Below are 24,151 nucleotides of genomic sequence, written 5' to 3'. Positions count from 1 at the left end.
TGTCACCACTATGAAGTTACATACAAATTCACATTTGGTAGCCGAAACCTGTAAAGAAGAGGAGCAATATTATCCATCTGATAGGAATACCTGAAAGAAGCACTCACTCCTAGAATCATACATACGCCATTGTGTTCTCATATTAATGCTGCAAACCAAGGTAAGAAAATGAGCTCCAATCTATATCAGCATAGCACCATGCTTGTGGTTGCAGAGCACGACTGCCCGAGATTTATTGATCAGTTGCTTTATACACTGAAATGGAGCAACGACCCTCAGATGACCATGCTACGATATTCAGAGAAGTGAGACGATGCCCCCTCAGATTATCATGCATAGCACACGTGTCAGACGCGATACGATACACCCTCTTTCGTTACTAGATATAAAATAAAATAAATAGCGCAATTATTTACAGATGTGGTATAGTGATTACTCCCGAGGTTACACATTTGTAACGAAAGTAAAACACAAATATTGACACAGCGTGTTCAGGAAATCTGTTTGAAGTTCTGATGATAATTCAGTCGTCGTGGTAGTCTCGCTTGCCTCAGGGACCTCCTTGGTGCTGGTGTAGACGGCGATCTGTACGAAATGTCCACAGTTGCTGTAACACTGGCTGGCGTGGGCGGTGCCCTGTGGAACATGTCCGCGGCTGACGTCACACAATTACTCGGCGATGTATCGTCGGTGCGATGAGCAGGTATCGAGCACTCGGGTTCCGCGTCGCTGAAGTCACGCTGCAAGACCTCCCCGTTCGGTAGTAAGTGTTTGCGATTGCGCCGTAAGGATCGCCCCTCCGGCGTGATGACATGGTACGACCTGGGGTACGTCGACTGTTTCAGAACCTGTGCTCTCGTAGCCCACGTGCCGGTCTAGACTCGCACGACATCGCCTTCGTGGAGTGGTGCTGGTGGCTGCGCGGAAGTTCGAAGCTGACGGTGCTTGATAACTTGGTGGGCTGGTCCACATTCGAAGGCAGGCAGTAGTGTTCGTAGTTGGCGACCTTGGAGGATCTCTGCTGGCGCCCGGCCATACTCCAAGGGAGAAATCCTGTAAGCCAAAAGTGCCAACCAGAAATGCTGTTCAGCTTTGGTCGTTTTCTTTAAGAGTCCCTTCAGTATCTGTGCCCTCTTTTCCGATAGCCCATTGGAACGTGGCAATGCCGGACTTGAGCCAATGTGTTTGAAGTCGTAAGTGCGCGAAAACGTGGCAAATTCTCTGCTCGAAAATTGGGGACCATTGTCAGAAAGAACCTCCATTGGAATGCCATAAGGTACAAATATAGTACTAGTCTCGTCAACGACGGTCCTGGCTGTAGTGTCTCGGAGGCATTCTACTTCGGGGAGGTTAGACAACGCGTCATAGACGCACAGGTAGGACTTGCCACGGTAGTGGAATATGTCGATTCCCACGCGATACTAAGGCTGGTCGGAACAGGACGCATGATAAGTGAGTCCTTCGGCTGGTTATACGCATACTTTTTGCATGCAGCACACCTCTGAGCGAACAATTCAATTTCCGAGTTCATGCCAGGCTAGATGACGAGCCGACGAGCCCTGCCTTTTCATTTGCCGATTCCTAGCTGACCCTCGAGAATTCTGTTCAGTGTTTCGCCTTATACTGCTTGGAATTACGACCTTGCGCCATTTGAATAGGACGACTTTAATATGAGAAAATATAAGAATAAGAATGGGCTGGGGTGCGTTTGGCAGGCATTCTCAGATCATGAACAGCAGGTTGCCATTATCCCACAAGAGAAAAGTGTATAGCAGCTGTGTCTTACCAGTACTCACGTACGGGACAGACACCTGGAGGCTTACGAAAAGGGTTCTATTTAAATTGAGGACGACGCAACGAGCTATGGAAAGAACAATGATGGATGTAACGTTAAGGGATAAGAAAAGAGCAGATTGGGTGAGAGAAAAAACGCGAGGTAATGACATCTTAGTTGAAATCAAGAAAAAGAAATGGGCATGGGCAGGACATGTAATGAGGAGGGAAGATAACCAATGGTCATTAAGGGTTACGGACTGGATTCCAAGAGAAAGGAAGCGTAGCAGGGGGCGGCAGAAAGTTAGGTAGGCGGATGAGTTTAAGAAGTTTGCAGTGACAACATGACCACAATTAGTTCATGACCGGGTTAGTTAGAGAATTATGGGAGAGGCCTTTTCCCTGCAGTGGGCGTAACCAGGCTAATGATGATGATGATGATGATGATGAGATAGCTGATGAAAAAGGCTTCAACGGACCATCTATTGCTCATTCGTTATTAAGTTTTGCAGCACCGCTTTCAGATAACTATCCTTGCCTGTTTCTGCTGCGATACGCTTCCACGTTTCGTCACTGATGAGTAAAGATACAGTATTCTCAGCGTGCACTTCTACGTCAGCGGTTCCAATCGCATCCGTGTCCCAATCACTGGGTGCTGGAAACAGCATGTCCACGAGCACGAGCTGTTTTCCTGGAACGAATTGCAGGTCGAAGTAGTATCTGAGAAATCGCACAAAGAAACGCTGTAGCCTGGGTGGCATGTCACCGATTGCTTCCTTACAGATAACAATGAAAGGGCGATGGTCGGTCTCAATAACGACCTATCGACCGTACACCAAGAGGTCAAATTTTTCGCAGCCATATGTAATGGCGAGCGTTTCTTTTTCGATTTGCGAATAGCGTCTTTCCGCTTCCGAGAGTGTCCTCGATCCATACGCGGCCGGTTTCCATGTGCCATTGTAGCTCTGCAAAACTGCGGCGCCTACGCCACTGCGCAATGCGTCACTCGAGAGGGTTTTTTTTTTTTGCTGGGTCTAACACTGACAGCAATGGTTGCCTACTTAAAGCGTGGCATATCTGACGCCGTTCTTCCGCGCGGATTGGCATCCAGTCAAACACAGCGTCTTTCTTGATTATGCTGCGTAAACTTCGTGCTTTCTGCCACTGTTGCAATAAACTTGCCGAAATAATTTACAACTCTGAGCGTTCTCTGCGCGGCTTGTTTGCCACGCGGCTGTGGAATTTGGAGCATAGGCCGAACAAGGGAAGAACTTGCCCTTGTGTCTTCTGCAGAAATTACGTCTCCTGGAAAGTCCATTTCGTTGACTCCAACAACGCATTTGTCAGGGTTGAATGTTAGCCCTGCTTTTTCTGCAGTCTTTAACCAACCTCAATCGTTCGTCATGCTCTTCCCTTGATGAGCCCCAAACTAATATGTCATCGACTTATACCTTCGTTCCTGGTACAGTCTCAAAAATGTCGTTTAGGTCCTTTTGGAACACTTCCGATGCTGACGATACGGCGAAAGGCAATCGGCGAAAACGGTAGGGATCGAAAGGCGTCGCTAAAGTGCAGATTCTCGACGTTTCGTCGTGGAGCGAAATCTCGCAGAAACCTGAATTAGCCTCTAGGCGCGTGAACATTCTGGCTCCTGCGAGCTCAATGTCCGCTCGCCTTGGCATTTCGAAGTGTTCGCGTTTAATGGCCTCATTTATCTTACGCGGGTCCATGAACACGCGTATTTCACCGCTTTTCTTGCGCACAATGACAGAAGGGCTCCCCCATTCAGTAGGCTCACTCACCTTCGTAATTATGCCTTCCCGCTCCATACGTTCCAGCTCGTCTCGAAGCTGCCCTGTCAGGGCCAGTGGTACTCGACGCGCCGGCTGGATGACTGGGAGTGTTCCGTCGCGCAGGACCATGCGATAGTGGCGCTGGAAACAGCCTATGCCAGAAAAAAGGTGGCAAAATTCATTCACAATTTTTTCTGAGCTGCTTTGCGACAGGCTGTGTACTTGTCTGGATACCAGCCCCATGGTCTCGCACGCCTGCAGACCGAGAATTGCTTGGCCCTCACTTGCGGACAATGAAAAAATCCTGAGTGAAAGTGCGGTCGCGCAGCGCCACTCTTTGCCTTACGGTTCCGAAATGCTTGATTTCGCTTCCCCCGTAGGATCGTGACACCACACTGCTGGGCTTTAATTGTGGCTTCGGGTTCATCTGTGCGTACAGAGCTAATAGTAGCAGATTGGCCTCTGATCTAGTATCTATTTTAAAATCAATCTGTTTTCCTACCACCTTCGCTTTCACCGCCCAGTCTCGTCAGCTGGTCTTATTTCCGATAGCGAGAATTTCAAAATCTTCTTCACTACCTTGCCACTCGCCTACTTGCGGTTTTGCTTTGAAACACATAGCGCAGTGGTTTTTTTCCTTGGCACGCACATCTTCGTCCGTAAGCTGGCATTTTCTTGGTGCGTGCGCCCTTGCACACTTTTGACATTTGTAACTTCTGCGCTGCTTAACTTGCGAAGCACGACTTGTCTTGTGCATTGCGTCGACTTGCTTTTGTTCTCGCATCCAAATTGCTTGGTTCGCTACTGCTGCTTCAGATGCCTTGCACTGTTCTTCTGCATTCGCAACGTCAACTGGCTGTTAGAAAGAAGCTTCTCTCGAATGTTAGCGTCGTTTGTGCCAAAAACAATCTCGTCTCTGATAACTGACTCTGCTAGCCCCCCAAAGTTACACGCTCGTGCTTTCGTCTTCAGATCTTTTAAGAAATGTTCAAAAGGCTCACCGGACTCTTGCATTCGGCTACGGAACAGGTAGCGCTGTTGTACCTCATTGACTTGAGAAGCGAAGTATTCGTCGAACTTTGCTTCATGCTGCGAAGGCAGTTGGCCAGCGAAGCTATGGTATCCCCTGATACGGTAGACCAATGTGACGCATCCTTGAACTACACTGTAAACAAAAGCTAGCCGACATTGGGGTTTTTGCGGCTCATGAGCTTTGAAGACTACCTTGCACCAGAAAATTACTCTGGCATGAAGCAGTAAAATGCGTTACATTACATCGTTTTAGTACCAGCTCTGAGAAACGTAGTAAAAGGATGTCATGAGCCGGCTTCACGACGTACGGAGTTTTAGATCACGTGACCAAAAACCATCTATTGAGAGTTCTAAACTACGTGATCTGGAACCAACCTGAAGGTCACGTGATTAAATACTACCACTATACTCCGCAATCATGCAAGCTCTGCCTGATCCAGTTAAGCCTATATATATATGCTCGGCGACGGGCACGGCCGCGGCAGAAATGGCAAATATAGATGCCGTGGCGGTGCATCCGCCAACGGAACCGCAGAACGTTGGAGACTTGGAACGTATGTACTGTGCGTCGCGTGAGGTGTCTCAAGTGGACGCGGCTTTATGCCGGCGCGCCGCCCGTTGCACGACCGACGAGCCAACCGACTGCTTTGCGTCAGTGCGAACTCATCGAAAAATAATGTTCCGATTCCGCTCTGCACGGCGAACCGGCGTGGCCATGTTCGCATTCAGCGACAAAAATCGCCTCAAGAATCGTTCCTGGACCGATCCTCTAAACGGCAGGGAAATATCTCGCTGTTCGCGAGGGATACCGCCATCGGCCGGCAGCCTACAAACGGCGAGTTGTCGCGTCTGCTGCTCCGGCTGGAAGCAAACGTGTAGGTCAGAGTTCATTACCAAGCACAAGCCCACCTTTTCATGCTTCTACGAGCGACAAAACGGCTGTCTATTGTCCACTTTGAAGCTATAAACGGAATCGTCACGGCCCACTGCAGCGCAAAAGAAACAAAACGTTGGTTAGTTGTAGCGACAGTCAATGGAAAGCCTCACGCACTAGAAATAGATGCGATCATGTCGAGCGCTAGTTCGTATTCCGAGTAGTGCAATGCTGGTGTCACACCGCGCACTCTTCATGGCGATCAAACCCGATCAGGATCGAATTTCTAGGTCGTGTGTGCCCTCCTTGAGCAAGCCGTGAGAGGAAGCCAATCATAATCGAGAATTTCGAACGGGATCAGGCTCGATCGCGATCGAAAGTGGCCGTGTGACAATGGTATAATAAAGAAAAAAAAACACCTTGGAACGCTCATTCTTCTACTCCAACAGGGGGTTCAAATTGTGGATGAGCAGATTTGTCCATATTTTTTTTTAATTGCTGCCACAGCAGATTTCACAAGGCTGTACCCATTATGTAAACAGCCATGCACACCAATGTTTTCAACATACTGCTTCACGGTCGCTATGCACATTGTATAATTGCTCCTCACCAAACAAATGTAACTCTATACATTCAGCTGAGGAGCTATAGAATTTGATTAGCATCAATGTTGGTTTACAGAACCTTTCCCTCAGTACAAACACCTTCTCAGACCCAAACGCATTCTACCAAGCAAAACAGTGGCCAATCGTCATATTACATAAAAGCAACCATCACTGATTTTAGTGTGAGCCACAATGGCACGGGCTCACGACTCAAACCATAGTGCTCTGAAATTACGTAGCACTTTGACTTCCCAGTGTAAACATAGGGTACACCTTAACACCCACATCTACTGATCAAGGAAGCACCGTTGATTGCTGTTGGCTGCCATCTATCGTCTGCAGTGGCAAAGGCTGTGTATTTGTGCGTTTTACGTGTTACTTTGACCATGATGTCGGGCATACAAAAGTTGATTTGATGTCACAAGTGGCTACAGCTGAATCTCCAAAAATGCATGCATGTAATTCAAACAGCTCAATCTCAACTCGGAACTCCTCCTGTTAAACTGCAAGTGTAACCGCGGCTCACCAACAGCAGAATTTCCTTGAATCCTGCCAGTTGTGCCAAATACCTTGAAATTCATGCCCTTGGCAATAGGGAGCTTTAAGTTTTGAGTGTGCAAAGAGAGGGCACAAACCGCAGGGCTTACAAAAGAGTGCCAGAAACGTATACAAGCCAATCCCAAAGCTGCACAAAATAACACAAGTGGGGTATGACGCTTTCCATATGCAAAGGTCTCTTTGAGAACCCAAACCACTTAGGTTACGCAAATTATAAAACTTCATATTAAGTTGTACACTAGGTGCTCTGTATAGACGACCGCACGCCAAGTTTCATCCTAGACGCCAGCGCTCGTTTCTCCCCTGGCGGCACGATTTCATCTCCAACGGTGGTTTCCATCGCCGCTTCCCTTCGCGGTCGCGCCCGCGTTCAGTTCGCGCTGCGCGCGAAACGTCTCATGTTTGCGACGGCGCCTCTTCGGATGACCGGAAATTATTATTGTGTTGTTAACTGTCACGACAGCAATGTAAACATGAAAAGGTTGATGCCACCAGTGAAATTCTGCCGATTCACAAGAAAATGGTACGAAAGAAGCAGACGACAGACATGGATTACTGCGGTGCGCCGAGCGAAGTAAACATCTGGCAAACGAAGCGAGCTCGTTCATTGATCACTCCTGAGTGTATGACGGTTTCTATATGTAACCCACGTGAAATTAATAATTACTCGGTACATAATCCTTTTATTCATATAAAAACTTTAAGTTCAACGAGCGCTTGTGCTGTCTTCTTTCTCGTGTTTCGTTTGTGTGTGCGCTGCCCAAGAATGGAAACCACGTCTGTTGTATGCGCTAGCAGTGGCCGAAGTTCACGCGTGCCGAGAAATTGAATATGTGCATGATGCATTGAACATGACCGGAGTTCATTCCCGCTTCACCACTGCACCGATCGATCGGGTTACTGGACGATACACACCCGCGTCTTGGTCGCGCCGGCATTGCTGAAGCAGGAATGATTAATAATACTTTCAACTTCCGTCTCTTGAGTACTGTTAAAAAATGGCCAAGCTGTCTACATAGCTGCCTCTATTCCATATTGTAGGAGACGTACTAGTTAAAGTTGTGTGCGCATGTCGTACTTGTGCTATGCAGCGATATATCTTGTTTATTTCCGCACAGTGTCGATAGAAATCCGTTGTCGCCATCAGATACAACACGGATTTGTAGCAAACATAATGTGAGAAACTGCAAAAATGACTTTAGCTCGTAGGTGCCGTATGTATGTGCCGCATCGTATGTGCTGACAATTTTTCCGGCGGCACATACGATGTCGTTTCCAATTACCTGCTCAGCGTCACTTACATGGTTAAGCAGACGCTGCCCTTTCGCCGCATTGCAGCCATCAAAATAATCGTCAAGCGTACCGATCTTCTTAAAGGCAAATATAGCGTGTGCAGTTTGTTTCACACTAAGGGGAAAACTCGGAACGTATTGCATCGCGATGCGGCAAGCAATGGAGTCGTGCGGCGGCAGCAGCTCGAACAGGCGCACACGCTTGAGGGGCGGTGTCGTGATCTGCGTCGTCTGCTACAGCGGCGGGCGCTGGCCGCATTTTCGGGAAGCGTGGTACTGTCAGGGGCAGTGCACCGATTTTATCGGTACTGCGGGAACTGAGCTGATATTCTTTACTAAACGTTGTGCGTCGCCAAACTCTGATCCTTCATTGGCGATAATGGAGTTCCACAAACTTCTTTTGACAGCATGGTTCATTTGTTCTTTCGAAAGGCCGGAGTACTGCGCGTGTGCACGTATATTTCTTCACTGTGTGTGCTACCGTAATGAGCAGCGACAAAACGCACCAAGATGTGCGCGCAACGTGCTCAGTCTTTGTTTGGCTCGAAAAGAAAACAGCACTCAACAATGGGAGTCGAACACGATGAAACAAACGGATACGATTAAATGAAAGTTTTAGGTTCAGACAATGAGCTGGAAGTGATTTTTCTCGATAATCATTCGCTACACCAGACAGACCCTGCCCGCCGGTGGGGAATTGGACACGTCACGCTCGGAACTTCAGTTAGTATCTCGTCATGTCCCCAGCGGCAGCGATGACAGCGCTCATCCTGGAAGGCAGTGAAGTGTAGAATGACTTGATCAGGGATGTGTTCATTCGCTGCACGTCTCAGTCACTGACGATGGTGGATCGAAGCCTATCCTCGGGCGACTGATAGAGGGGATGTTGCGCCAGCGATACTTTCAACGAGCCCCAGACATTTTAATTGATGTTGGCGCCCGGGGATTGAGGCGGCCGCTCCAAGAGAGTGACTGCGCGCTCTTCTAGCAGTTCTTGCACAGCACGAGCAGTGTGGATCGGCGTCCTATCGCGTTAGAATATATAGTCGCCTTCCAGAAACGGGCAGTCAAGAATGTATGGAATCAGTACGTCGTCTATGACTGCCATGCAGCGATGAACTTACATTCGAGGCGTATCAGTGGGCGTCGCGCAACGCTTAGCAAAGAATACCGGCTCCTTTCACGCAGTAACGATGTGATCAGCGCCCTGCACCTGACAGTAGAACGTTTCTCGACAATGCGGCCAGCGTGCGCCGCCGTAGCAGACGACGCCGTTCAAGATCCCGCCCCTCGAGCATCTGCGCGAGCTGCTGCGCTTCGAGTTATGTGAGAGAGACTGTACACCGCCCTTCGAAGGAAATGTCCACGTGCACACACCGCGCGCGGCGCGAAACGTGCCCAAACACGCGCAGTGCAGGAGGCAATCAAGGCGGCGCGAACGAGAGATGGGAGAGGGGTACCACCGCTAATAGAATTTTGCTCCGCATGCGGCGCTCTCAACGCCGGCGCAGCAGCGCCGCTCTCGGTGCCGTTCTTGTCTATGCTTCAAAGCATGTCCAGGAATTCTTTACTACAGGGCGATGGCACGTCTGCAGTAGAGTGATTCTTAAATTTAAGACGTGGCTGCCCAGTTATAAATAAATACCTGGCTACCAATAGGCAGTTTCGATAGACAAAATTCATGTTCATGACCTCGAATAGCTTGCCCAAACCAAAAATTAAGTTCTGCCAAGCTCATTACTTGCAATGGAATCTGTGCGGCGCTCACTGCAGGGGATAACTGGCCCCCTCTAATGTACAAAATATTAAGCCTTAACTGGGCTCAGAATAAGAGATAAGTTTGTGTAGGCATAAGGAGTCTGGCTCTTGCCCCCACATTTCAAATACACTTCCAGAGCCCCTAGCTCTAGCTAATATGACTCATGCTATTCTCAGCAAGGTCAGTTAAGTCAACTGGTGTCCCCTGATCAAGTACGTTGAACTAGTGAAGTATAAAATAGCACTCAACACTTTCACCTCAGAAGGCAACAGCAACACCAGTAGCAAGAATCTACAAGAAAGTAACATGTGCCATCACAGGCCTTCTTCACATCTGCCTTATCCCTCTATTGCAAGAAACTACACAAGTGAATAGACACACAAATATGTGACAGTATTCAATGGCAGCATAGTTTATTTTGAGCTTTATGGACTATACATATTTCACAATAAATGCCTTTTTTTTTAACCTAGGAAGCAGTGCATCCCATCATCATATAGAAACCAAACTGTGCAAGCAATTATCTAGTAAGTGAGAAAAGTACGAAAGCACCCACTTAGCCTGGGAGTGAGGAAAGAAGCAGCTGTCAATCACAAGATGACGGTTACCTGAGTGCATGCACATTATCTTCCAAGAAATATATTTGTCTTCTTGTCACACAGTACACGGAACAACAGAACAGTACATGAAGCTCATCAAGACAACCCCGGTGTTAATCTTGCTTCTAACATACATACCGTGGGTCGCATGATAACCACAAGGAAGAGAAATCAAAGCATGGATTATGCCTGTGTCATCGACGCTTTCATTTCTCGTTCGTGTGTTTATCATGACAGCCCACAGTGTGAATCAGTTCCAAGTCGCTCAGCTTTCAGTTTTTGCTTCCAACAAATAAGACTTCTTGCTAAAAAGCATGAGGCTCATTTCCTCTTTGCCTTGTTGCACAGCTTCACTATGTGAGAGGAAGTAATACTGCATTGGCTCTGGTCGTGGATAGCACTGACACTTGAAATCATACAAAGGTGGCAGGCAACGCATGAAGCAAGACACATGAGGTATCTCCAAGAGCTAGAAAAACTTGTTGGTACGTCCTACTACAATGACTGTTCATTTACATTGTGCTCACATCACCGTCCTGAGTATGCAGCTTTCTGCATGTTCAGGACTGTGATGCCAGCACAATATGAGCCAAAATACCACCACAAGTCAGTCTGCGGACTGGGATACAAATGACAACTCTCAAATGCACAAAGAAGGCACCCAAAGCTGTCCTACAAGAGTGAATTGCTGAAACAAGTTATGAAAAACACCTTCTAAACTGATACCTTAACACAAAGGCCTCTAGGTGAGCTTGCCAAATAGACATGAAGCACTGACATACGCTACCTGTTATAACCATAGTCTAAGCTAAGCCACTAAGCTTATGGCTTTAAAACACTGCAATCATGTATGATTCATTGCAGGGAAAAATCAATGCTGGTTGAGCGATGTGTTGCTTGGTCAGTCACTCAAGCCACCTCGTTGAGCGTGTTCTGAATGTTACTCTGCATACCCTTGAGTAGCTGTGCAGCAGCACTGCACCAAGGAGTGAGTTATGTCTGGCATGCACATTCCTGTGCTTGAAAATGACTGTCAATCAGTGCGCAATCATCCTTGAGGTCAATCTGCATCAATCTTAGCAAAATTGAACGTGTTGTGCTGAAACAGGTCTACAGGCATGACGACACACACAGTCCTACTTGTTTAAAACAGTCAACAGTAGCCTAATGTCACTTCGTTCTAAATGCGTTTCTGTTGTAACTGTAGAGAAAAAAATGCATTAAGGCCCATATGAATGTGTTTACTATGGCTGCATTGCTTTGCTCTTAATGGTTTTGCTATGCCTTTACATTTACTGTTTAAGCACAGCCAATTCAACATAACGTAACCTCACCTGCTTCATCTAGGAAAACCCCAGAATAAGTTCATTTGATTATATCAACTGGAGATTGGATTACTATGTGTTAGCTTAGATAAAATAAAACGGTATTAACAAAGCTGAGTTGGTCCAATCTTGCAAAGCTCAGGCTACATCGGCTAACAACAAAATCCAGAGATACAAGATTCCAAACTTAAACTCATGCCACTTAGTATATAACCAAAGGCCAGATTCGGGGCTGTTACTGAGGGACATACGTATCATTATCCTATCATCAACGTTGGTGTGATGCATGGTGATGACAGCCATCTTAATTTCACCATATTGTGCTCTATTAAAATTTGAAAATGTACTTGGAACTTGTGGCATTCCCTCTCGGTATACAGATTTGACAAAGGCTAAGCTAACATTATCAAATCCATTCAGAAATGTGCAGGGGGTTCTAATCCAAGTTGGCAGGAGCTATTGCAATGCTGGCCAAAGAGCCCTAACCCAGTGGTGTACAACAGGGGTGCTGCAAGACTGCTGTGAAATGCCAAAAAATAACATGCATCCCACAGGACCTGTGAGCGAGCATTGCAGCGAAGCAGTGATGGGCTCCCAAATCTCTGTTCTGATGTCTGTCGACCCTCCCTCAAAAGTTTCAATGCTCCTTCAGTGCTGCTTAGCAGGTGCATGTTTTTATCATAATTCTATCGTGATCATTGCATATTTTATTTGTCATTGATTCAGCTAGGTCGTTAAAACAAGATTGAGAGTCATATTAGGAATTCATGTATCAACCCGTCCACAGAATTGAAGCACGAATGGGACTGCCCTAATATTTGCCTCTCAAATGTGGTATACTTAAAGACAATTCAGATAATGCCTCGTGACAGTGGCCTAGTTAGGTTCATGTACATGCATCTACATTGGTGCTGAGTCTCTCTCTATATTCAGTTTTGACACCTTGTATGTGTATCTAGGCATGTACAGCATAGGCTTACCGTGTGTGTATACAAGATAGATTAACTCGAGAAATAGATGAAGCGTTCTACATCCACAAAAATGGCTCGAGTGTTAGCCACCCTTTGATAACAGTTAACTGTAATTCCCCAAAAGTTGTGTCTAGTATCAATTTGATACTACCTATCTGCCTTTTGTGCAGGCATACGAGCTCTGGCATGGTTTTCACTTTCATGTTCAGTTTTTTTTTCCTGAGGGTGCAGCAGTGTGATAAGCCATGATTTGATGTTTTGGTTTTTTGAGGGCACAAGAGCCATGATTTATTTGTGTTTATTGCTCTTATGTTATTGTGATGGTGGTCAAATAGGTGCTTTTCATCACGAATTAGCTTTAGTTTGAAGTTAGTGCTTTATTGTCATGTAGTTTTCTCTTGTGTGGTTGTGTGAATTCCTTGCACTATTAAGGCAAACATGCATTCATACTATTCTCGCATATTTGTGATCTCTGTCAAACTTTTCATATGCATACAAAAGCAGCAACTAACGAAGCTGTATTCTTCACAGCTGTTTTTAGAAGGTGTGCTCATAAGTGGGGTTTCAGCTTTTCAGTATCTTCTGCCAAAAGTACCCTCTGATATAACTTTTATTTCGCTTGGCTAAAACCAAAACATTCAAAATTTTCACGTTTAGTTTTTCCTTAGTATTACCGAACAATCAGAAAGCACATACTCAAAAGCCTTGCCAGCGCATCAGTCTTATTAGGTATCTAGAAACAATCACAAATGTTATAATTGGAAACATGAGATCTTTGTTTACTAAAGCTAATCATATACTGCTAGTGTCAACTACAAACTCATCTGATGTAAGGTGGGCTTCCTGAAGTTGCTATTAAAGCAGCCTCCATTGTTAGAGTTGAGCCTACTCTTTTCATGCTGTTTTGGTGTGATCTAACTGAAAGCAAAGACACAATTGCTGCCCTTCCTTATGAAAGCCCTACACATCACCGAATTCATTCAACAAGCATTTTGTCAGCCATGACTAGTAAGAGTAGTTCTCTTCGTTTTGCAACACCAAAAAACTCTTAAACAAGACCACTTTAGACAAAGTTTTTTTAATTGTACAAGAGATCTACTAGTTTTCACATTTCCTTTCTTCTCTAACACACATAAAAGAAAGCTTGTTACGTGGTGACTGCTATATAGAATCTGTTAACTAGAGCTCTATATATATATTTTTTTCTTTTTTTTTCAGATGTAGCACATAGCAGCATACTGGTATTTAACATCAGCTTGGAGAGCAGTTATTACGTTACTGGCCACTCTCTAATGCTGGCTCCCATTGGGAGATGACAGCAGAATGTATGCAGTTGAATTGTTAGAAGTTAGTACATATTACAGTATATGGGGGAGTTTGCTCATGTTGTATTGCAGCTAGAAATTATTATTCTGAATCCCTTCGTTTAAGCAAGACACAAGGGCTGACGGCAACAAATTCTTATTGGAAAATGGAATGGGCCATAAAATAGGTAAAAATTTGTCCCATTAGGAATAATTGCCAATAAATGTGGAATTCAAGGAGAAATGACTAATATGGGCTACACAGATGACCAAAAGTAAATAGACTATTCTGACTCCTATTTGTAGTTCCCATAGCCATAACGCCATGCAAGCATCTCTATGCATAAAGGACACTGTGATCAGGTGCCCATTATACAGCCTTATATTAATCAAACGGTATTGTAAACAAAACAACTTTATGAAAACTGCCTATATAGGCCCTAGTTCGCATGCTAATTTTTTTAAATCAATCATTCCAGTTTTCTTCAGTACCCGAGAAGACTAACAATGAATAACATACAGTTGTAAATTTAGATAAAATGTTGCATTTTTGCTGTATGTTTGTCCTCGAGGGAGTTTCGTGTGCGGGACTAATATGACATGGCACTACGCGCACGTGTCTATAGGCATGGGTGGAGGGTGAAGGGACGCTGGGGGAACTACAAGATTAGTTCCAGAAACAAAGGAGTTAGGGGACAATCTGTTCACATTGACACAGTGCATCGAAATAGCAGAAAAGGAATACATGCCCCTATGGCTGGAATTTCTGGATATAAAGGGAGCCTACAACAGTGTAATTCAAGAGGACTTGTGGCACAGACTGGGCACACTAGATGTGGAACATGGAGTAACTAATCTCTTAAAAGATATCTACAACAGTCTCAAGGGGATTATAATATGGGAAAAAAAGGTATCTGAGCCTATAGAGATACAACGGGGCTTAGACAGGGGCTGTCACCTTTGTTGTTCACACTGTACCTACAAGGATTAGAGGCTAAATTAGAGAGGAGCGGACTTGGCTTCAACCTTTCTTTGGTCAACCAGGGAGAATAGATTGAACAGTCATTACCAGGACTGATGTACGCGGATTATGTAGTACTAATGGCTGACAACAAGGAAGATTTGCAGGGATCGATGGACATCTGCAGTAAAGAAGGAGCTAGGTTAGGTTTAAACTTGAGTAATGAGAAATCAGCAATCATGATTTTTAATCAAAATAAAGGTGGCAAGCATAGGATAATACAGGAGCTACGTTACACTGGAGGTAGTGGATAAGCACAAATATTGTGGCATGTGGATAAACAATGGAGCTGAGTACATAACGGAACACGAAAGATAGGACCTAAAGTAGCAGGAATGCAGCTGTGGTAAAAAATAGGGCACTACAATAGGTGATAATTAATAGGTACAAGTAAATAATTACAATAGGTGCGAAGTGGTCGAGAGGGATTTGGAAAGGAGTGATGATTCCTAGTCCGACTTTTGGCAATGCAGTCCTGTGCGTGAGATCAGAGGTTTGAGAAAGGTTGGAAATTAAGCCATGTGGGGTAGGTAGGCTTGCTTTGGGAGCACATGGAAATACACCAAATAGAGGGTACAGGGAGACAGTGTGCTCACCATTTGAGAGCAGAGAAGCTAGCAGCAAGACATAGGAGCGATTGAGAGAAATGGGGGAAAAGCAGCTGGGCTAGGAAAGTTTTCTGCTACTTGTACATGAGGAATGTTGACACAAAATGGAGGAAGTGAACCAGAAAATTGTCGAGCAAATATCTGGACAGCAACAGGAGGCCAAGCCAAGAATCATCGGTTAAGGGCAAGGTCTAACAAACAGAGAGGGGTCTGTGGGAAATAGGCATGCAGACGAAATCAGCACTGGGAACATACATATTTTGCAAGCAGTAAATTGCCAAAGAAAATATCTACAATAATTCTAGGGGAAGATCTTTATTGTTTGAAGTCAGGACGGGACGGGAGTATTGCGGACTAAGACGTACCGAACCAACTATCAAGGGATAGACACGTTATACGGTGTGTGTGAAGAGGAAGAAACGGCTGAACACCTGATATTTTTTCTATAAAGGGTTTCACCCTACAGTTTAAAGCAACAGGGTGGATTTTTTCAAAGCATTGTGGTTTAGGGGCAGCGCAGACAAGGTAGAAATAACCAAACAGAGATTATCTGTTTGGTGGTTAAAGTTAAGACGAGTGAAATGTAACCCTCCACTAAGTACAACTACATGCATACTACTTATCTGCAGTCACACGTATTACTATAGTCACGGCTAGGTGGTGTGGGCCGCCGCCCGATCTAAATGGTTCAGCCATCCATCAATCCATGGTGAAATTATATGGTGAGATGCGGAATGACGCGATGACGCCTCTAGCAGACCACGGCCGGCGCCAGCCGAGACGGCATGTAGCCATGCGAGTGTGGCTTATTAAACAGTTGTTAAAATTAACACTTGCGTCTCGTCAATCTCGTCACATGCTCGGCAGACGACCACGACATGGTGGCAGCGGCAGGATGCTCGACAACGCCGTGAGAAACGCACCGTTGAAATAGAAGTCTGAAAACTCCCACAGCGCAGGGGCGCAGTGCCCCGGACACAAAACTTCACTACACATGGCTTCGCTTTCAATGCCTACAGCTCCGCTCCGGGTAAATTCCTTGTTGGCGTAACCTTCTCCTCGCACGGACGCGGTACGTCGGATGGACTTTTTCGCGGCTGCGGCGCTCGTGCTGTATCAGTCATGCCAGATTATACCTTTCTTGCGCCTTGCGGCGCTCTACCTTCAATATAACATAACTGATTTTTCCAGAGGAGCAGTAGGGGCCGTAGTAGAGACCGGGCCTGTTGCTCTCTTGTAGTAGTATCTTCGCTTGTGCCAGGCTTTTCGTATGCTGCTCTCCGTGACTTTCCAAAACATTTCAACTCAAAGTGAAGTTATATTGAAATTAGAGCGCCGCAAGGCGCAAGAAAAGTATAATCCGGCATGCAGCAGGAGCACCGCAGGCGCGAGAAAGTCTATCCGACGTACCGCGCCCGTGCGAGGAGAACGTTACCAACGAAGAATTTACCGCTCCGCTCAACCCGTTCGTAGTTGAACAGCCCAAAAAACCAGTTTCGGCGACCCGAAGAGTGGAAACGGTGGTTCACGAGATGGGTGCGCTATCTGAGGACTTGGGAAGCAAGCTGACGAGAAGCAGGTAAACGCCCTCGTCTATGCCATGGGTCGTGAAGCCGAAGATTACCTAGCTCCGCGACGCCAAGAAACTCGGCTACGACACAGAAACCCGAGCCATAGATGCCCGAGCGTTCGCGAAATATTTTGTGCCGCGGACGAACGTCATACACGACCGTGCGAAGTTCAACAGCCGGAAGCACGAAGCGCACGAGACAGTCGATACGTTCGCCGCCGAACTATTCAGACGAGCCGAAACCTGCGAGTATGGCGATCAGATGAACTGACTGATCCGAGATAGGCTCGTGGTTAAGCGAGAAGCTGCAACTTAACGCCGAGAAGCCGCCGCCACCCGTGCTCGCAACTCCAAGAGCAAAGGAAAGTCAAATCAGTAGGCTCAGAAAAACCAGCGCGAGCAGACTGCGCCGACGTGCAAGAGGTGTGGCTCAGCGACGCTCCCACCATCACACATTGTGTGCCCAGCGAACGGCAAAACGTGCAGTGCTTGTGACAAAAAGGGGCGTGTACACTTCGCCGCCGTGTGCTTATCCGCTTACAAAAGGCGTAACAGAGGTGCGACAGTCAACGGCTTGCCCATGAAGTTCGAGGTAAGCACTGGCGCGGATATAACCGCTATACCAACGAAGAAGTTATAGGCAACTTAAAGCAAGCAAAAAAAACAGCTACTTGGACTTAGCAGGACCAAAATAGTAACGATTGAACTGTTCAGTGCAAGCCTGTGCTGGAGTGGCCGGTTGTGTCAAGAATAAATTCGTGTGATCGACAGAGTCACGCACTTCTTGGACGTCTCGCGATCAATTACTTTAGATGTCCTACCAAGCGTTCTGGAGGTAAGAGTCAACCTGCTAGGTCAGCGACCCATCCAACAATCTATGCTACTTTCTATACCTGATACCTGTACAACATTCTATACCTGACTTCATGCCTGGGCCTAGTCAGGACAAAATGCAAGATGATGATATTCCTATGTGCTATTACGTACCTGAGGTGAGTACCTCTGCCCATGTTGCCCTATGCCAAACGTGAGTTAAGAGATTAGTGTGCTTGGGTCGCATCAGAAAGGTTGAAGAGGCCACAAAGTGGTGTGCAACTATGGCAGTTGCAAAAAAAAGGAGGCAAGCTTCAAATCTGCATTGACTTTGAGGGGTTGAAGAACATTCTGCGTGAACAAGTCTTAATGCCCACCATCGATAAATGCTTTGCCAAATTCTCTGGAGCTGCATGTTTAGCAAGCTCGACACAAGTTCCGGTTATTGGCAATTGGCTCCACTGGCAGCCGAGTCCCAGAGGTACACCACTTTCCTGATGCCATTTGGCCGTTTTCAGTTCCTTCGATTTCCACAGCACCTGAATTTTTCCAGAGGGAAATGCTAAAAGTGCTAGAAGGCCTGCACAGCCAAGCATGTCTGCAAGACGACATGATAGTGTTTGGCTGCATGAAGGAAGAACATGATGCATGATTCCACAGAGTACTTCTTAGCATCACCTTAAATTCAGCAAAGTGTGTACTACACCAGCAGTCGGTGAGATTTCTTAGGTACGTTGTATCAACAAACAGTATCAGTGCTGATGCTGAAAAGGTCAACGCGGTCTGTCATCTAGCAGAGCCAGCAGATGCAACAGAAGCGAGATCCTTCTTGCGATTGGCTAATCCCCTGACCAAATTTCTCCCAGGGCTCTCGCAGCTCACAAAACTGTTACGTGACCTACTTCACAGTGATGCTTAATGGTGCTGGGATACACAACTAGTAGAGAGCTTCAATGCTATTAAAAAAAAACACTGACGACGACACTGGTGCTCACCAACTACTACCCTTGCAGCCATCTCACTGTGTCTGCAGATGCATCACCGTACAGTCTTGGGGCAGTCCTCTTGCAAGAGACAGCAGGTCATAGGCTTCCAGTTGCCTCTTCCTCAAGATCCCTCTCTGACATGGAAACACAATATGCACTAATAGCCTTAGACCTGAAAATAGAAAAATGACAGCAAGCAATGGACGGATAATGGACCAATATGAATAATCAGTTAGGATTATCCAGAATGTGGATTTTGCTCAGGCACCTTTTGAATTCTGAGGAAAGTAAAGCTACGTACAGACAAAACATAAATACAATCTTGCATGCATATGACAAAACTGAAAAAGCTTTTATCGATGAGGTAACCACAAGGTACTTATCTTGGGCTAAGCCAACTCCTCACCTAGATTACACAGGCACCAAAAACAGACAATTAGACGAAGAGATTAGCAAAGCGGAATTGAGAGCAGTTCTACAAAAACTTAATACTACATCCGCGCTGGGACTAGACGGAATAACAAACAAGACGATCCGAAATCTCGATGATGCCTCTGTAGACCAACTTACCAAGTATATAAACAAATGCTGGCAATTCGGTGCAATACCATAACAATGGAAAATGGCCCAGATTATTCTAATACCAAAACCAGGCAAGCGGTTACAGTTGGAGAACCTGAGACCGATTTCACTCACGTCCTGTGTGGGCAAACTCATGGAGCATGTTGTCCTTATGAGACTGACCAACTATCTCGAGGACAACGACATTCTCCCCCCTGCAATGTTGGGCTTCCAGAGAAATTTGTCTACACGGGATGCAATGCTCCAACTTAAGCATCGAATTATAGATAACACAAGCCGGAAGACCAAAGCTATCCTAGGATTGGACCTAAAGAAAGCTTTTGACAGTGTTACCCACGGAACAATATTAAACAGAATAAATGAGCTAGGCCTAGCCCAACGAGTATATACTTACATACAAAACTTCCTTACTAACAGAAAAGCAAACATTAAGATAGAAGCCTTAACTCTGAAGAACTACAAATCGTAAGAGCAGGTACGCCCGAAAGTTCCGTAATATCACCGATGCTGTTTAATCTGGCTCTGATCGGATTACCGCCAAAGCTACAGGAAATCGATGGCAGCAATCATACCATCTACGCTCATGATATCACCCTCTGGGTGAGCGATGGCAACGATAGACACGTTGAAAACACATTACAACATGCAATAGAAGCAGTTGAACAATACCCAGCAGGAACCGGACTCGCGTGTTCAGCAGAGAAATCTGAGCTCCTCATTTATATACCATCGCGACATGGCCGAAAACCACGCAACTACGAGGAACGAAACAATCCGGAAATTTACCTAACTACGGCGGATGGTACGCCCACACCCAAGGTTGACAAGATCAGAGTATTGTGGCTCATCGTTGAAAGTAGCAGCTACAATGGAGACCATACGTAAATTAGACAATATAACATCTCAAATCATGCGGCTACTCAAACGAATAGCCAAAAAACATAGTGGAATTTATTTATTTATTTATAAATAAATAAATAATGAAAGAAGACAATCTGCTTAGACTAGTCCAAGCATTCGTACTGAGCAGAATAGTATATGTGGCATCGTACCTACGATGGTACTCGTCAGAATGATACAAATTAGGCTGCTTAATCAGAAAACTTTACAAGCAAGCTATCGGACTCTCCATTACCACCAACAACAATAGACTACTGCAGCTAGGTCTACACAATACACTGGGTGAGCTAATCAAGGCACAGCACACAGCACAGTATGAACGCCTGTCCAAACTAAAACAGATAGGCAAATATTGAGTCGCCTGGGTATAGGGTATCATATCCAACATGGCATCAAAGCAGATATACCCAGACACATCAGAGGCACGATAACCGTCCTTCCAATATCCAAGAATATGCATCCCACTCACTATCAGGGTAGGTGGGAAAGCAGAGCCTGCGATATACAGAAATTGGTAACAGCAAGGACACCACATTTGTAGACGCAGCTAGATACAGACACAAGGGCGCCTATACAGCAGTGGTGATAAATTGCGAGGGAAAATGCACGACAAGCGCTACAGTGAACACGCCACACGGATAAACCGCAGATGAAATAGCCATCGCGTTAGCCACAGCACAAACGCAAGGGGATGTAATCATCAGTGATTCCCAGACGGCAATACAAAACATCACCAACGGTCAAATCTCCCCAGAGGCACTACAACTTATAAAATCAGGTAATAACCCCGACAAAAGTGTGCATCTCGACCCCTGCTCACACACTACCAGATGGTAGCAATGAGGCAGCGCCCCGCATGGCTCGAGAGCTTACGGACCAAGCCTTGGTTAGCCGCGCCTCACCAACTACCGACGAGTGGGAGTGGGAAGATCGAATGACCAGATTTCACGAAATTGCACAACACCATAGATTGCAGAGGCGCACATTCCCGCTGCTTCACCCCAAATTAAGCAAAGAACAGTCTGTCAAATGGTGGCAGTTACAAACCAGATCCTATCCAAGTCGAGCTATCGTGTACCTAATACACCCGGATTTATACATGGCTGACAAGTGCAGACATTAATTGCGACTCTAGAGCCACCCTAGAGCATATCCGATAGGAATGTAAGGGTATAATACACAGTAACATTGGTGCAGCCTCAAACAGCAACAACCTCCACGCACGCTGGAAGTCTGCGTTGCTCAGCTCGGACCTTCAGCACCAACTCTGGGCCGTCCAGCGAGCCGAGGAAGCCGCCAAGGGCCAACAACACTTGGCCGACACCTAGGCGGGGTCGAGACCCACCCCAACAAATCGCAGGGCACTTAATAAAGTTATTTGAATGAATGAACATGCTTACAGAAAAACCAAGGATGAGCACAAAATGTAGAAGTTTAGAGCTTTTCTGCTGCATGTTACTCATCTAAATCTGTGAGGAAAGCATAACGAGGGCTAACATAGTTATTGCCTCCCTGTTTGTACATGTACAGCTGGTCATAAAATTCCCTATGGTGCTGAACATTTTCAATTATGACATTATGAGCTGTGCTCTCTACAACAAAGGCATGAAAATGCTCATCAATATATCTTGTGTCAAGAATGGTGGCAAAAACAAACAACTTTATGTTACAAACTGCAATCAGTGTCACTTTAGCAAACTCAGGAAGGTCATCATCTGGTACAAGCAAAGGTACGACAGCACCCACACTTAGCGTCCTTCCAGAGACAGTAACAGAATCCGCACAGTGCACGTCTGCTGTATTCGGCCAGAGTTCTCGAAGTCTGTCTTTCAAGAGGTCAGGTAATAAGTCTGGCTCTAGTCTCTTGCTCCCTATGACGGTCAGTGATTCTTGAGGTTGTGTCAAAGCATACATAAGCTGCATTTGATGTCGACGACTCAGTGTTGTTGAAATGTTATTGAAGTTGCGTACTTTCCTACTGAGAGACTTAAAAAATTGGTGCTTTGCTTCAAAACGCATGCAGGACAGTTTAGAAAGAGGGCCATACAAAAGTAGAAAGCTGGGGTAATGAGTCAGATAGTGCATCTTTGGGATAATGCTGACATCTGCAAAACTTTCCTTAAATGCACTGTAGAAGTCCTCAATAAGCACCTTCAAATAGGCAACAGAACCACGAGACACCTGTGGTGCAAGAACAATGTCCACTATAGCACGGAGTTCGAGGTATACTTGATACGCAGGATTTCCTTCTAGGACACTGTCTCCGACAAGCAGAGAGAAAAAACGAAAAAAGCAGAGCTTTTCAGCAGCTGACCCCTTGATGGTTGTTCTTCCAAACACTGCTGCACGTGACAGGGGTGGCAATCGAGACTTTTTGTCCCCTCCTCGAAGAGGAAATTCGGCAAGCCGCTCATTCAGCTGGTCTAGAGTTAGAAGCTGACTTGATACAATGTGCTGGATGACATGCTTCATGACAAATGGGATGACCCCTTCATAAAGGTCATGCATAACGTCTGGTGGCAACCCTTGAGTCACATCAAAAGAATTAAGAGCACTTAGACAGCTTTCACCTGTAACACCATAGGTATTAGAGAGAGTTGGATCTTGCTTTATGAGTTGAATATGACGGGCATGCATTTCCTTTGTTCTAATAACAAAGTCATCCTCATGCCATTTGTCATTAATTTCATTTCTGGTTGCCATGCAATACCGGCAGATAGGGCCAGATGAAAAACATTCGCGGAAACCACCAAGTTGGTGGCTTGATAAGTTGTCACCACTCCCAAACAAAAGTGAGCCTTTCACAACTTCGCCGTTAAGCTCAATGCCATTTGCTTCTAGTTGCTGCAGATCTTTAAGAAGTGGTTCAAGAATTTTATGAAGAGTGAATTTGGTCACAAGGGATGTCCTTGCAAGCATTACAAGGTATTTATCATTCAGCTTTGACTGCGATTGTGGTGGAAGATTTAAGATTGTTAAGTACCCAGCCAGAAGTTTATGCTTTCCGCGTTTGCTTCCCAGGGGGTTACATATTTCAAAGTCATCAAAGTAGAGCTGAATGGCCAATAATCTTTTTGTGCTGGCATTTCTAAATATGCTGTGCTCTTTAAAATAGCTGCCATCAGATATGTCTTGCAAGAGGGTTGAACATGATTCTTTGAATTCTCCAAAAACCTTGCGCACCCCAGCAACCGCTTTTATAGTTTCTAGGATCGGAACATATTCAAAGCACTCATCTTGGCAATCTGAAAGATACATGGCTTTAGGAGACACAAAAGGAAATACACTTTTCCAATAGTTCTCCCGTCCGGATTTCGTCGCAAGATGCTCAAGCCTTGTGATTTCCACTGAATTACATGTTGCTTTGAACTCTGTAATGAAGTGGAGCAAATCATTGGCAATTTCATTAGTCGTGCTTTCCGGTAATTGTCTCCCCTCTTGCCACTTCAACAGCAGAGAGGACAAATGCACTGCACATTGATCACTGGTGTCAAGCACCACAGTATTGCTGCTACATCCCTGTTCAGGCTCTTCATCACTGGACACACTGAAGGAGTCCTCGATCGCACCATGTGCACTGTTGAAGTGTACTGGCTCCACAGGGGTCTCACTGGTACTTGTCAGGAACAAATGGTTGTGGTGTTGCCTGACATGCTTCCGGAAGGTGCTATACAGTCTGTAAGTCTTGACACACCCTTCCAGATTGCAATGCCAGTTACTCTCTGTGCCATGCCATGTGCAGAAGTGCCTGAAAAGGGTAGTTAAAGAACACACTCTTTGGTGGCA

General features: G+C 45.8%; 1 protein-coding gene across 1 annotated transcript; it reads right to left on the bottom strand.

Annotated features, from left to right (window-relative positions):
- Positions 1 to 213: 213 nt before the first annotated feature.
- Positions 214 to 4,688, bottom strand: LOC135918049 (uncharacterized). Its single transcript, XM_065451715.1, has 3 exons — positions 4,568 to 4,688; positions 3,576 to 3,718; positions 214 to 1,053 (listed from the first exon to the last, which is right to left on the bottom strand). Exons 1-3 carry the CDS (start codon positions 4,578 to 4,580, stop codon positions 736 to 738), a joined length of 474 nt encoding a protein of 157 aa, XP_065307787.1. The 5' UTR covers positions 4,581 to 4,688; the 3' UTR covers positions 214 to 735.
- Between the last annotated feature and the right edge of the window lie 19,463 nt (positions 4,689 to 24,151).

Source organism: Dermacentor albipictus, chromosome 5 (assembly GCF_038994185.2).
Source record: "Dermacentor albipictus isolate Rhodes 1998 colony chromosome 5, USDA_Dalb.pri_finalv2, whole genome shotgun sequence".
In the NCBI taxonomy this organism is placed as follows: Eukaryota; Metazoa; Arthropoda; class Arachnida; order Ixodida; family Ixodidae; genus Dermacentor; species Dermacentor albipictus.
Note: the sequence above shows the minus strand (reverse complement) of the source record. Positions and strands in the feature narration are given on the sequence as shown.